Source organism: Equus przewalskii, chromosome 10 (genome assembly GCF_037783145.1).
Source record: "Equus przewalskii isolate Varuska chromosome 10, EquPr2, whole genome shotgun sequence".
Lineage (NCBI taxonomy): Eukaryota > Metazoa > Chordata > Mammalia > Perissodactyla > Equidae > Equus > Equus przewalskii.
In genome coordinates, this window is record NC_091840.1 from 16,771,213 (window position 1) to 16,787,609 (window position 16,397).

General features: G+C 38.9%; 1 protein-coding gene across 2 annotated transcripts in view; it reads right to left on the minus strand.

The window, feature by feature from the left end:
- The window catches only part of EFCAB3 (EF-hand calcium binding domain 3), a 494,329-nt gene that overhangs the window by 81,317 nt on the left and 396,615 nt on the right, over positions 1 to 16,397 (minus strand). For both annotated transcript variants that reach the window (XM_070561747.1, XM_070561748.1), the window contains 3 exons: positions 7,301 to 7,354; positions 6,716 to 6,820; positions 2,918 to 2,971 (listed from right to left, as the gene is read on the minus strand). In XM_070561747.1, coding sequence (XP_070417848.1) covers positions 2,918 to 2,971; positions 6,716 to 6,820; positions 7,301 to 7,354 — 213 coding nt within the window. The remainder of the gene's footprint in view (positions 1 to 2,917; positions 2,972 to 6,715; positions 6,821 to 7,300; positions 7,355 to 16,397) is intronic.

Sequence of the window (16,397 nt, forward strand, 5' to 3'; positions counted from 1 at the left end):
GAGCTTCTAATATCCCCCTGTAACCAGCCAAGGGAATAACTCTTCAGGCCCAACAGAGCAACTTCCTAGTTGCTAACTTGATCAGGCTTTTAACAGACATGGGCCTTCTGCCTCAAAATTATCAGTCTAACCATCTTCCCATTCTTCGAAATCATTCCCATTCTTCAAAATGTAAGCCTCTTAAAAATGTCTATATTCTCTAATCTATTCTGTGTTTTACCACTCTGATTTTTCTTTCCATTGCTAGTTTTCTTTTCAGCTCTTCCCACAGTGTCCTCTTGGACTCATATTTCATTAAATATGAATTTCTCTATATCTTTAGTCTTTTACAGACTCTCACCTTCTTTCCCAATTGAACTTTCCCTCTTCTTAATAGACTTTTCCGTTACTTTTTTTTTTGTGAGAGAAAGCTGCTTATTTTTCTATATCCTACATCCTTTTCTATATCAACAACCTGGCCTCCAAATTACTTAATCTCCTTATCTTCAATGACTAGCTCCTAGATTCCATACTAGTTAACTATCATGGCCATATCCTGGATTTTGTCATCACCTGGAAATGCTTTACCTCTAAAATCTTAAATTCTAACATGCCTAACTAAGGCCAAAACCTCATATTCTTCCACTTCTTTCACTTCCTTACCCCTACCACAGCCATTGTAGTCTCTACAGGGACTTTCATTCCCCTCCTCCCCAATTTTTCCACAAGTTCATAATTTCCATCACAACTTCACTTTCTTCCCTAACCACCCTGGACCACTTGACCACTCCCTTGACTACACATTTAATGTCTTTATTCTTTCATTCTTTTGGCATAACAGCTTTAAGAATTTCCTAATTTGGTCCAATTGAAGAATATCATAATTATATGAAAAGTTGCCATTACTTATTTATGATATCTGACCTTGGCTAGACTCTTGGCACTTCTTAGTAATGCTTTCATATATTCCTCAACAACCCTAGTTCCTATTCCCTATCAAAGTTATCTGAAATCATCAATACTTTCCTTGAAGTCCCCTACCCCACCACTGTGCCCTTTCTTTTAGTGGATAATTCTGTTTTCTACTTTACAGAGAAGATTGAAACTTTTAGGTAACTCCTCTGAATTTTACTCCCACATCTATCCAGATTCTCTATATCTGTATCCTTCCTGACTTAAGGTCTGCTTGTGTCAGAAAAAGAGGTAGCCTCAGATTCTTAGACAGATATTCAACTGCCTAGGGTTCAATTTCCCTTAGATGTCCCACAGGAACCCCAAACTCAATATGACCAAAATGGAAACTTTATCTTCTTTCTTTCTTTTTTTTTTTTAAGATTGTCCCTGAGCTAACATCTGTTGCTTTTTCCTTTTTCTTCTTCTCCCCAAAGCCCCCAGTTCATAGTTGTATATTCTATTTGTAGATCCTTCTGGTTGTGCTATGTGAGATGCAGCTTCAGCATGGCTTGATGAGTGGTGCTAGGTCCACGCCGAGGATCTGAACCAGTGAAACCCTAGGCCACTGAGGCAAGCGTGCAAACTTAACCACTCAGCCATGGGGCTGGCCCCAGAACTGTATCTTTACTTCTAAATTTATTTAGCTGAATTCCTTATTTTGGTGAATGTCACTATCACCCACTCAACTATCCAACTCAGAAACTAAGAAGGCCTCCTTCACTCTTTTTGCTCTATCTGCATATCTGATCAGTAACCAACTCCTATAGATTCTATATCTCTAACTTCTCCTATATATGTCCCTTCCTCTCAAGTCTCATAGATAACGGTTTAGTTCTGCTCTTTATTGTCTCTTGCTTGTACAGTTGCAGTTTTCTTCCTAACTGGTCTCCCTGATTCTATTCTTGCCCACACACCTCCATCCACCCTTTATACTGCTGCTAGAGTAATCTTTCTAATCTGCAAATTTAATCACACAGGCCTCTGCATAAAATCTTGGAATGACTCTCCACTCCACACAGAATGATATTCACACTCCTTTATTTGGTATTCAAGGCCCTCCATGATTTGTCTCCTATATTAGCTTCCTGTTGTTGCTGTAACAAATTACCAAAAACTTGGTGGCTTAAAACAATACAGATTTTTTCTCTTACTGTTTTAGAGGTTAGAAGACCAAAAATCAGTTTCCCTGGGCTAAAGTCAAGGTGTCAGCAGGGCTGGTTCTTTCAGGGGTCTCTAGTGGAGAATCTGTTCCCTTGCTTTTTCCACTTCTAGAGGCCACTTATATTCTTTGGTTCATTCCCCTTCTTCCATCCAGTGTAGCATCTTGCTTCCATTGTCACATTGCCTTCTACTTTTTCTGTCATCAAATCGCACTTTGCATCCATCTTCAAAGGATACTTGTGATTACATTTGGGGCCCAACTGGATAATCAAGGATAATCACCCCATCTCAAGATCCTTAATCACATCTCCTAAGTCCCTTTTGCCATACAAGGGAACAGTCACAAGTTCTGGGGATGAGGACCGGGATATCTTTGGAGCCATTATTCAGCCCGTTCCTGACTTGTAAGTTTATTCCTTGCCAAACTCTTGACAGCACTTTATTCTCCAGCTATGCCAATTTTTTCTAGTTCCCTTAAAGCATCATACTGTTTCTCATCTTCGTGCCTTTTATAATTTTTCCTCTTTCAAGAAGGGCCATCCTACTCTGTCTGGCAAAACTGACTCACCTTTCAAGGATCAGCTCATGTGTTGTCCTTTCTATTAAAGCATCTCCCAATCTTTCTTCCTCAGGTGAAAATGACCATTCTGCCCCTTCTTTACTTTGTACAGGTCTTTAAAATAGCATCTATAATGTTTTACTGCAGTTATTTATGTCTTTTTTCTTGCCCCAACTACATAAGCTCCTGGAAGATTGGTTTTTGTAGATCTATACTTGGGATACAGTAGATGCTCAACAATGTGTTAATAAAAATCTAACCTACCTGTAAAAAGATTTACTTTATCCATTACCACACTCATTTTAACCATCCCCTCATCTGTAAGAGAAGACAGAATTTTATGCATAAAAACAATAATATAAATAGAAGAAAGACATAAATGTGATACAATGAAGTAAAACACAAAATTTGCAAATTTTTATGATTTGCTCTAGAATTTTAGCCTATTTTCATTCCAAATGGAAAATGTGGAAAGATAAAGCTCTGATTTTAAAAAGGATACTTAATTTCATACTTCTTACATCACTTTTTATTCTACTAAGATAAACTTCGTATAGTAGAGTGCTAGGCTGACATTTAAAAAGTAGCCTTCTTTGCTTTCAGATCTGGAAGAACTCTGTTTTGTTGATTATAAGGTTGACAAGCATCTTAAAAAGGGCAAATGCTCCAGTAGGAAAGATATGACTTGGAATATTAATAATGCCTATTTCTGTACTCAGTCCACAGGTGACAACTAGCTGTGTTGTTCCACTATACACACTCAATACCAAAAAAGGAACTTTGATCAACTTAATTGAACTTTAATTTAAAAAATTTAAAAATTTTGTATTTTTTAATCTTTACTTTGTATTTTCCTTTTTTTTTTTTTTTTTTTGAGGAAGACTAGCCCTGAGCTAACTACTGCCAGTCCTCCTCTTTTTGCTGAGGAAGCCTGGCCCTGAGCTTACATCTGTGCCCATCTTTCTCTACGTTATATGTGGGATGCCTACCACAGCATGGCGGTTGCCAAGTGGTGCCATGTCCGCACCCGCGATCTGTACTGGCAAACCCTGGGCCGCTGAGACTGGAACATGTGAACTTAACCACTGCGCCACTGGGCCAGCCCCTGTATTTTCCTCTTAAATGGGGTATTTAGAGGGAAGAGCCTCATAGATGGTCAGTGCCTCACAGATAGATGTCTTATCCATTCTCATGTATTTCAATTAGTACCACAGAAGACTTATGAATAGCCTGAAGTAGGTCTCTAATGCTATTTCCTGTGGGCTCATTGACCTGAAAAGTAGTACTCAGGGATATAGTTGATACTTCCACAACCAAAATCACTGTTGAAGCATTCCAGTGAAGTTTCAAGATACCTGGAAAATGGGAAAACAAAAAACATCTACATCCTTTCACAGGCAGATAAAAAATACTGGGAAATTCTATACTTCCAGTAATAAAGAAAAAATTATCCTGTGGAAAATTTAATTTCTTCTGGCCATGGCAAAGGCATAATTAAGTGCCATTGTGTTGAAATGAATGTATATTGGTTGTTACTTTTATAAGTAACAAAAGCTAATATTAAATGCTTACTATGTGTTAAACCCTATGCTAGGAAACTGCAACGTTTATGAAAGGTAGCTATTATTTTCTTTTTAACAAAAGGAACTAAGAATTGGAGGGGTTAATGTGACCAATCTTGCACAATCAGGAATTTTCAAAGCTGAAATTCTAATCTGTGTCTGTCTTATTCCAAATTCCAAACTCTTTCCACAATGCCATATAATCAGCAGAACCAGTGAGATGAATCCCAGGTTTTTGCTGTTTTTCTCAAGTGGGTCGTTATCTTGGAAACTTTTCCTAGTGGATACTTGTAGGTCTCACTATTGTGAGGTCATGCTAACATATGCTAGGCGTGATTGATATATAAAGGCAAATTACTTTGGGAACTATTGCTCTTTTCCATCTTGAGCTGCTTGTTTCTGGTAGTTCAGAATTTACTCTACGTACCTTTTTTTCTATTTCTCTTAATACTATTTTCTTCCTTATTCTATTTGCTTACATTCAAACTTTGCTTATCAAATATTCCCTCCGTTTATTTATTTTTTTGCTTTTCCTTTTGTTTGCTAATAATGTCATCACTGCTTTGGCACATGCTAAGTTTTACAAAATCTGTGGATTGCTAACATCCTAGGTAAAGATAAATGAGATGAATTATTAGAGTATTCATTTCCAACCATCTTCATACATATTTCTAGTTGAATGTACTGTAGGTATCTCAAACTCAACACATCTAAAACTAAAACTATTCTCTTGACATTGTCACCTGAACCTCTTCCTGAATTCTCAAATTGGCTTATGATATGATTTACTTAGCCACCAAGAGATCTCCATCTTCTTAAAATATTTCTTCTTTCTCATAACTCACATGCAATCAGTCACCAAGCCCCATTAATTTAAATTCTAGAATCTTTCCCAAATCAGTCTCTTATCTATCATTAAGTTCACTTCCCTTGCCCAGGCCCACATCATCTCTTATTGCACTATAGCAATATCTTTTAAATTTAAGTCTTTGCTTCCAAAAATGTCTTCTACATTTCCATTGGCATTGACTTCCCAAAGAGAAATACTCTAGATATACCACTGCCTATAGGATGAAGGCTAAAATTGAAGGGAGAAATAGACAACTCAAGTATAATAGTTGGAGACTTCAATATCCCACTCTCAATAATGGATGGAATAACAGAAAATCAGTAGGATAAAAAAGACTGAACAATATTTTCAACCATTGAACATTCTCCAGGATAGATGATATGCTAGGCCATATAACAAGTCTCATCTAGTTTAAAAGGATTGAAATAATACAAAGTATGCTCTCTGACTACAGTGGAATTAACTGAAAATCAACAGCAGAAGGAAATTTGGGAAATCCACAATATTTGGAAATTAAAAAACACACTTCTAAATGACCCATGTATCAAAGGAGAAATCATATGGGAAATTAGAAAGTATTTCTAACTGAATGAAAGGGAAAACACATCAACATTTTTGGAATGAAGCTAAAGCAGTGCTTAGAGGAAAATTTTTAGTTGTAAACACCAATATTAGAAAAGAAAAAAAACTCAACTTAATAACCTAAATTTTCATTTTAAGAATCTAGAAAAAGATGAACAAACTAAACCCAATGTAAACTGAAAGAAGGAAACAGTAGATTAGAACTGAAATTAATAAAATGGAAAGCAGAAAATCAGTAGGAAAAACTGATGTTGGTTCTTTGAAAAGATCAACAAAATTGACAAACCTTTAGCTAGACCAACCAAACAAAAGAGAAAAGAGACAGATCAAAATCAGGAGGGAGGACCTGACCACCAACTCTATAGAAATTAAAAGGATTATGAAGGAATACTATGAACAACTTCAGGTCAACAAATTAGAAAACTTAGATGAAATGGACAAATTTCTAGAAAGGCACAAATTACCAAAACTAACTCAAGAGGATGAAGGCTAAACTCCATAGTCTAGTTTAAGGTCCTTCTGGTCTTGGCAGCCTACCCTTCAAGCTTTGTTTCCTGTCACTTTATAACATGAAGCATACATTCTAGCCACAAGGGAATACTTGCTGCTCTCCTAATATTTGCGTTTTTGCATGATTTTATGTTTTTGTATGCACTGCTTTCCTCATCTGGAATGTCTTTTTTACTGGAGAATTTCTGCACATCTTCTGACAAGTCTTTCTCTGATCTCCTTCCCAGCAAACCTAGCTCTTCCTTCCTTTAGAATCTTACTGAATACATTTTTAGTATTATGGCACAACCACATAGTATTATGATGACCTGTCAGCATGTAAACCTCCTTACTAGACTGTGAACTCCTAGAGGACAGAGAACCCGTCATCTTTATTTTTAGATTACTAACAGCTTATGTATAGTAGGTACTTAATAAGGTCCACTGTATGAACTGACGAATTCTTGAGGATTGGGTCTTCATCTCTTTGTTTTTTAATGTTTTTGCACAACTCTAAATAAATAAACTCTCAGCAATTCTCATACATGAACTCAAAATTTCACTGAAAGAGCAGCTCACCATCAATGGACAGGCTGTCTAGCAGGTCTTGGAATTCTTCTTCTTCAAGCTCAAAGCCCATATTTTCCATGAAGGGTTCTAGCTTATTAACATCAAGCTCCACTCCTTAGGAAAAAAGAGTATGGGAATGAAAAAAGCAAACAATAATGACAAAGTGAAAAATGCTAGGCATGTCCATGCATCGATTAGAGGGTGAACAATCAAAGGAACAGTAAAGTTGTTTAAGTGAAAAGAGCTATCACAGGTATTAAGAACAGAACCTACTCCTCATTTTTGTCCAGAGGATTTGATTATAGCTCTCATGGGACAGTTATATGGAAAAAACTAAAGAAATAGGCAAGTCTGATGAATTCTGGTAAGAAAGTGGCTTTGTAAGTCTATTCAGAAAATAAGACATGAAATGTAATGACAGAGACAAAAGTAATTTCTTCAAAGGTGGTTATGTTCAAAGTAGAAAACGATGAGACAAAAACAATAAACAAACAGGTTAGACTGGCAAATTTGACATCACTAAAAATAAATGCAGTTTTTAAAAAGTAAGTGCAAAACATAAACAGTCTCAATTTTACCTGACTTCTAACTCACCTTTGAGAGACCTTATGCCATCCAGCAACTTATGCTTATACAACTTTCCAGCAGCTGTAAGATAAAGCACAACACAGTAATTGAAAAGGACACCTGCTGAAATAATTAAAAACCCAACATTTCCAGAAGGAACAATCCTTATAATTTTACTCAAATTTCTTCTATTTATATTCCAGCTAAGAGTTAGGCCAAGGGCAGAAAGCTGTTAAGATAGGAAATCTACCCACTTTTCTTCTTCTTTTTTTTTTGGACAGTGGAAACAATTGTTAGTGTTACCTGGCCATACCTTTCTCATCTGATTTCTCCTTTTCTACTCCTCTGCTTAAGATCATGCATATTAATATTCTCAAGGATTATATTAGATCTAGTAGGACTTATGAGTGAAGAGACTGCGGATTCCTGAGCTAAAAAACTTAACGACTATGACAGGATGTCTTTGAATGTCAGTATTGAGAATTTCTATATATTTTTCACGTGACATCAAATGGATGTTGTTTTAGATATTTCCATTGAGAAGCCCATGAAAATAAACTCTTCTCCAAGGTAATCCCTTAGTGAGATGTCATCTGTTGCCATCACAGGCTTCATATTTTACAGAAATACAAACATTGATTTCTATTCCCATATAGTTGGTGAACTAGCATGGATTTCTGGCTCCCTTCCCAGAGATCAACTCTGAAGAAACTGAAGTCTAAGTGAAAACTTGGATTTTAGGAACTAAGTGAAAAGTCACAGCAAAACCCTTGGGAAATGTAAAGCTGTAGTGGTGTGAGTGTGTGTTTATGTATCCTAGAGTGGAGGGCTTACAAGAGGTGACAGGAAAGGACCACCTGGGGAAACATTAAAGAAAAATTCTGCCCTTGCCTTTCTGTACTATGACCCTGAAGTTATCACTGCCTACTCCTGTCGTTACAGATAGCAGCAACAAAATCCTAAACCACTGGTGCAAGTATCTGGAAGGTAATATCAGGACAGCACATAAATCCTGCCAGAGCGAGGATCTAATGTAAACAGGTGAAGATTGACAAGCTGCCCTCAGGTATTTTATTCTCCACTTCTCTCCTCAACCATTAGGGCTGGTGGATTGCAATCTAGATAGACTGCCCTCTTCCAGTTCTACTTCTCTTTGAGTTTAAAGGTGAAACTCTGACCAGAGGTGTTGCCTAGAACAGTGTCAACTCAGGAAAATGATCAACACTGCCTGGGGCTCTCTGCCTTCTCCTTAAACACAACAGGCTGATGTGGATTGGAACCTGACTATTGGCCTTTACCTAAAGCACATTCCAAACACAGTAATGATCCCCCAAGAGAAGAAGGGCTCACAGAACCAAAGTAACTAGTCACTTGAGGAGTACAATTACTTCAAAAGAAAACAAACTGAATAATATATACCATTTGAATCAGAATTATTGGAATAAAAGGACCAGGAATTTAAAATAAGCATGATAAATATACTTAAAGAGAGAAGGGATGATATTAGCAAAATGTAATAAGAACAAGAAAGTACAAAAGGAATCAATGGAAATATTAGGTATAAAAAAGTTTGAATAAAGAAACACAGTAGATGGGATAGAGTGTGTTGGGGAGGAAGATATTTTCTTTACCCTCTCTGGCTTCTTCTGGCTGGAAAATGAATTAAATTCACATGAGACAGAATAACAGGAGAAAATTAAACAGAGCTTTATAACATGTATACATGGGAGAGGCTCAGGCAACCTGAGCAACTCGCCAAAATGGCCAAAGCCACCACCTTAAATATCATCTTCAGCTAAAGACAAAGGAGGATGTGGGGGGTGGGGGGAGTCAGCTACAGGAGGTTACCAGACAAGTACAGTAAATGAGAGTAAGATCATTATGCAGATTTAAGTCCTTGCCTTCCACATTGATTAAGAGTTTCTAGAGATAAGGTCATCCCCTCTTCTTCCTGGTACAGAGAGGGAGACACCTTTACAGATGAGATTTCCTTTACAATGTAAATGTCTCTTAACAAAGGGTAAGTAAATTCTACTTTTCAGTTTCTTTCCTGTCTGCAGTTTTTAAAAGTAACCAACTCCAAATAATCCTTATGCCAAAGAGACATATCTTGGGGTGGCCAATTCCAGTCCCCCACAAGTGCAATAGAAATAGCTGAAAAATTAATTAGTGGGCTGTTTGGTCAGATTGAGGAACTCTCTCAGAGGGCAGCAGAAAAGAACAAAAAGGAAGAAAACGGAAAATTATGAGATATGAATATAGAAGTAGGAGTGCTAATCTCTGGGTAACAGGAGTTCCAGAGGAGAGAAAATAAAAATGGCAAGGAGAAACTATTTGAAGAAATAATGAATTAAAATTTCCAAGATTAAAGATGAAAGACCTTATATTAAAAGTGCTCATAAAGATTCAACTGGAAAAGATAAGGAAAATTCCCAACCTAGACACATTATACTAATTTTAAAAATATCAAATAAAAAGATAAAATTCTAAAATCCTTCAGAAAGAAAAGTAGGTCATCTATAAAGGAAGAAAAACCAGACTGACGTCAGATTTCTCAACAATAATTTCAGATGCTGAAAGGCAATGGAGTAATATTATTTGAAACATTAAAAGAACTTTAAATTTACATACAAATTGTTATTTAAGCATGAGGACACAATAAAAATATTCTCAGGGATTTAAGGTTTAAGATTCACCACACAGATTCATATTGAAAATGGTTTTTTTAAAGAAAGCACTCAATAAGAAAAGCAAATGTAGGAGATGTTATAAGAGGTATGGAAAGAAAAAATGATCACATATCTTGGTAAAACTTATTGCTGATTTAAAAAGTCAAGAGGGGCCAGCCCCGTGGCCCAGTGGTTAAGTTCTCACACTCTGCTTCGGCAGCCCAGGGTTTCACTGGTTCCGATTCTGGGCACGGAAATGGCACCACTCATCAAGCCATGCTGAGGTGGTGTCCCACACAGCACAACCAGAAGGACCTACAACTAGAATATACAACTATGTACTGGGGGGCTTTGCGGGGGAGAAGAAGAAAGAAAGAGCAAGAGGAGGAAGAAGAAGAGGAGGAGGAGGAGAAGAAGAAGACGATGATGATGAATAAGATTGGCAACAGATGTCAGCTCAGGTGTCAATCTTTAAAAAAAAAGAAAAAGTCAAGAGAAAAAAGAGAAAGTATATTATCCATAATAATCCAGTCTGAAATGTTAGATAAATTCTCTCTCTTCATTCTTTTTTCTCTGTTTTCATCTCGCACAATCTCTGTCAATTTATCTTTGAGTTCTCCAATTTTTTCTTCTGCCAGTTCAAATATACTGTTGGGCCCTCTCTTGTAGTTTTCAACTCCAGAATTTCCAGTTGGTCCTTTTTAATAATTTTTCTCTTTATTGATATTTTCTATCTGATGCAATATTGTGATCATACCTTCCTTCATTTCTTTAATTATGGTTTTCCTTAATTCTGTGAACACATTTATAATGGCTACTTTGAAGTTGTTTTAGTTAGATTTGAATCTGGTCACTCTCATATGCAGTTTCTACTGTCTATGCCCCCACCTCTAGCGTATGGGTCATATTTTCCTGTTTCTTTGCATGCCTCCTGATTTTTTGTTGGAAACTGGAGATTTTAGATAATATATTGAAGCAATTCTGGGTACTGGTCATCCCTGTCTGGGTTTATTATTATTATTTGCTTTTTTATTTGTTTAGTGATTGACTGGATTATTTTATGAAGTCTGTCTCTCCTCCCCACTCCCTCCAACCCTCCCCTGTATGCACATGCACACGTGTGCACACACACGCACACAGCCTCTGATGTTGCTCTTCAGGGCTGCACAGCTTTGAGTAAGCCCACAGTCCTCCTGGGATGACGATGGTTTTAGTAGGACTCTCTTCTTCTCTTTCCCTGACCACATCCAGCTGTTAAACTCCACTAATTGCCACCTGATTGCTTTACTGTTTTCAACAATGCCCTGGTGCATAAATTGTTCCAATCAAATTCTGGCTCTTTTGAACTTATGGTTTCTGAGGTCAGTATTTGATAATTGTTTTGACTTCAGGGGGGCCCCTCCAAGCTGTGCTATTCCTGTTTCTCCCTACAAACTAGGCAGCCTACAGTCTAGACTGTATTTTCATTAAATCCACGCATCTCCTCCCAACTGCCTTTCATCACAACCTCGACTGTTCTTGAGAATGTCCTTAGGCTTGAATTTCTCAAGCTCTGTTGCAAATGAAGTCATTTCCTTTGGGAAGAGATTAGAAGCTCTGTGTTTTATGGTCTGCTTCTCCCTCAAGGCAAAAATCTCTAAACTAGGGCTTTGGAGCAGGGGGTGGAGACATTGGCGAGCTTCTCTCGGAGTGACACTTCTGCTCCAACAGCTGAGTGCTTAGTGGAGGAGGGGGTCAGCAGTCTGAAGTCCTCTCAGCTTGCCTTTCCTCTCACTGCCTCATGAGCTCAGGCAAGGGCAGTTGGGGCCCCATATTCTCAGTGTGCTGACAAATTGAAATGGCAAGCAACAGGATATATGGAGTATATGAGGAAGCCATTTGGTATAAACCTAATTCAGCCTGACTTTGTTTTTTCCAAAAGGGCTTGACTGTGGCCATTGAGCATGCATTGTATATCTGCTTAGACATTTTGAGATAAAGGTGCCACTTCCCTCCCCCTCCCAATGTGGGCATCTCCTTAAAGATTAAGCATCTTTCCTTAGGCTGGGAACTGATGGCAGTGCTCATCTGTGACCACCCAGCTCGAGGCAACAGACCTGCCACCCTGCGGGGTTCACGGAAACAGCAGACCTATCTGCTGTTTCCATCAATCGCTGTGCCAACGAGGCAGCCTCGTGACTATTGTAAAAGGGACATTTCAATCATATGTGAAACATCCTCTTTGAGGGTATATAACCACCCTATTTACCCCCACTTCTTTGGAGTGCTCTGTTCCTTTGTGGAAAGACTCTCCCGGGTTATAATCCTCAGATTTAAGCTCAGAATAAACTCACCCAAATTTTCATTTATAGATTGGTTATGGATTATTTTCATCAACAGTTCTTGGCGTAGTCGGCAGGATTTCAGAGAAACCCACCGGACGCCACCTGGAATCTACACTGAACCGGCATTTGGTACCAATAAGGGCCCATTGAACCCCTGGATCACTGCATTCTTCAGGTGACCCTGGTGAGTTCTCCTGAAACCTGGATCTCCTTACTTTAAGTTGACGGTCCAAGAGTTTATATGAGCTGGGTAAGGTCTTAAGACTAGAGGTTTGAGAGGTACTGGTACATTTCCTAGGTGGAGAAAAGCCTAGAGGGAAGTTCCTAGGCCAGAGGAGCCTAGAGGAACTTGGGAGTGAATGGGGAAGGCTGACGTTTTTAATTTGGCTTTAAATTGGAAAGAATAGTGTTTATAAAGTCTGAACAAACTACTTGATAGAGAAATGAGAGACTGAACGTGTTCAGCTCCAAATAAAAGGGACATTAGCTCCTCCCGGCCTTTACCAAAAGGTGTTCTTAGGTGACTAACGACCTCAGTGGGAGTGTCAGAGGATCAATCCTCGTGACGTGCAGTGGTCCTATAGGGAACTCCACTCTCATTCACGGTAATTAATTACAGGCTCGTCTGGGGACGTGCACATAAGGGCTGGTCACCCAACGCTCCGAGCCTCCTACAGCGGTGTTTTAGACAGCCAGAGGGAGAAACCGAGGCACGTAACAGAGTGTTTACGACCTCTCCAAAGGGAGTAACACTCACAAGCAGCACGCTTTCTGAGCCACTACACTGTCCTTAGAAGTTGTTCAGACTTTATAACAAAACAAAATTAAAAGAGAAGCAGGAAATCGAGCTTCTAAAACAGCTTGATCAGTTCCCAAATGGGCAGCCTCTCCTCCAGACTCCAGATGGCTTCATGCTGTGACTGCAGTTGCTTAACAAAGGGGGATCCAAGCCAGATTGCTAAGGCCAAAAGAAAGTAAGATAGAAAGAGGAAAAAAACTGGGAAAACAAGTTTTTCCACCGCGGTCTGCTATGAGAACAGAAATCTAAGGAAGATCTTTGCACTGTCTGTTTGTGTGTGTCTATATGTTACAAAAGTTTTTATATTTTACCTCCGGATGGTACAATTTCTAAAGAGTTCTATTCCATTGACTTAAAGTAAGCACTTACAAAATGTTTTTCTGAATAGAACTTACCCAAATGTCTTTAAAGTTTATGATATGAATTAGGGCTGCCCCAGGGAGAGAAGCCCAGGGCATCCTCACCTACATGCCGATCTATATGACCAGATTCATATCTAAAGCTATATGACCGCACAATAACCAGACCCCATCTGCACTGAAATCATTTAATAACTTTTTACATCATCCCTTGCTACAGGAACCCCAATGGGGGGATTTTCAAGGTAATGGCTCCTTTTCTTTCATCTCTCTTAAAGTTACAATGGTCATTTTCGTCTCCTTTTGAGCTTTGCAACAGGGAAACAAAGAAATCTTTAAAGAGTCAAAGGCTCCACCCCTGGGATCCCCAACTTTGGGTTTCCGGGCCTGATCACCCTGGCGACCCCAAGTGGGGTGCCCTCTCTTGACGGTTGACTCACTGAGTATTTTAGTCACCTACTGAGCCAGTTATGAGGGTGGGAGACCTGTGATTTATTCTGTGAACTGTCCTGCTGGGGTTGTGTGCCCAGCACAGGAACTGTTGTGTGACTCTTATCTTGATAACCCTCTGGAAAAGGCCATGAGGGTGAGGTCTGATCTCTTCTTTTCCTTTCTTTGCCTGTTTCGTTCATCATCTCCTCTGTTGTCACCAAGTCGAGGTTAAGTTCAGGCTGGACCTGACCAGAACCTGGACCTTCTGTAAAATTGAAAACTTGAGAACATTTTGCCAGGGACTTAACTCTCAACCCTGGCACTGGGAGCCCCGGCCTCCAGCCAGGTCCAGGCCTTTGCCTCCTGCTTCCCTGCCTCACCTTGTTCTGATTCAGGGACAAAGTGCCCCGGCTAAGTGGGACTTGACTAAATCTTATAACTATGTTGACACCCGCAATTGGGCTCTGCACCCTTTTCCAGTCCACTGTCAGTCGGACACTGGCTTTACCACCATGGGGAACACCCTAAGCATCCCCAGAGACTCAATGCTCAGGTACATTTTAACTAATTAGAAACACTTTCAATTGGATGGGTTATGCCCCAGAAACTCCAGCCGGGAGAAAACTTGAGGGGTTTCTCTATGCCTTTATGATGTAGTTGGACAGGTAGATCAACCTAGAATGTCACTCAAGTTACAATCCAGTTTCTGGGAAATCAAGAGCAACTGTCCTTAGAAAATCCTTGCAAGACTGGAAATACAGCTCTAGAGGCAATTCAGATACCACCCAGTTCCTTTATCTCAAAAAGGATTATCATCTCCCCTCTCCAGGAACTACTACCTAGCCCATCACTAATTCCTAAGACAGAAAAAAAGAAGAAAAAATTAAGAGCTCTGTTTAATTGGCTTAAAGTAAGCACTTACATAAATTCTAAATGTAGTAGAAATTAATCCAATGTCTTTCAAGTTAACGTGATGTGAATTAACTTTTGGTAAATGAAAGCTTGTTTAAGTTTGTTGGTTTGATTGAAAATAGTCTTGTCAGAGTTGTCAGTATTTGCATATGATGCAGGTATGCAGCCTGGGTTTACTAGTCAAGTAAATTCACGTTGTCTGCTAGAAATTCATCAGCAAAATAATAGCTTTAAATGATGACCAGTTTTGTCTAATGTCTCATGAGGTTTTCGTGGGTAATCTGAACATAATTGTTGGAAATGATTTAAATAGATAAAAGCGGGTACAATAACTGTTTTATGGTCTGTATACTTGGGGAAAAAACAGCTTCCAAATTCTTTTTGGTAATGTAGGGGAGGAGGACATTTCCTCTCCCCAAATGGGGGTTCGTCTGGCTGGAGAACGAATTAAATTCACATGAGATAGAATAGCAAGAGAAAATTAAACAAAGCTTTATGAGGAACCATGGCCCGGGGCCTTTCTTCCCGAAGGAAGAAAGGGCACCCAAGAAGTGGGGTGCACATAGTGGTTATATACCCCCAAACAGGGTGTTTCACACGTGATTGAACTGTCCCTCCCACAATAGTCACAAGATTGCCCTGTCGGCACAGTGCTTGATGGACACAGCAGGCAGTGGTCTGCTATCTCGGTGGGCGTAGCAGGAGGCAAGTTGATTGTCTGGAGCTGGGCGGTCACAGGTGAGCGCAGCAATCAGTTCCTAGCCTAAGGAAAGATGCTTAATCCTTAAAGAAATGCCAGCGTTGGGAGGGAGAGGGAAGTTAGTTACAGGAGGTTACCAGACTAGCACAATAAAATGCAGATTTTAAGTCCCTGCCTTTAGTATTGATTAAGAGTTTCTAGAGAGAAGGTCATCGCCTTTCTTCTTCCTGGTACAGAGAGGGAGGCACCTTTTACAGATAGAGATTTACCTTACAAATGTAAAGGTGTCCTAACAAAGGGCAAGTTCCATTCCTCAGAGCCTCCTTCCCTGTCCCAGTTTATCAAAAGCAATCAGCCTCAAACAATCCTGATGCCAAAGAGACATATCTTGGGGTGGCCAATTTCAGGTCCCCACAGTAACAATCTTGAGTTTTGCCAAGTTAAGTTAAATGATAAGAATCTGAGCATCTGGGTCAGTTTTGGATTGGATAGAACACAAACATTATTGCTAAACATATCTAAGTTATCTATTTTTGGCTTCTTATTGCAGAGGGGCTAAAAGTCTTTGGGTCTGTTACTGTAAAGCAGCATGTTTCTAGAAATTATGAAGTGTTTAGAATGCTGATATAAAAGACAATTCATAATTGCTTACCCTTTTACTGTTTACTAGGGTCTGTTAAGGGTTAAAAGTTCTAATTAACATATATAATTAAAGCTACTAGAAATTAATAAGGAAAACAGCTCTGTATTCAAGGAAAGTTAAAATGTATGTTTTCAGTAAAGAGGATATAAAGAATGGAAGTATTTTTTTTTGTTCAGTTAAGAAAGATAAATTCGTCCTAATGTACTAGAAGGGAAGAAAGCAAGCATGTGACAAATTCTGAATGTAACAAGAAAGTTGTAGAAGGTTTGTGAAGGAGAAATTCAGA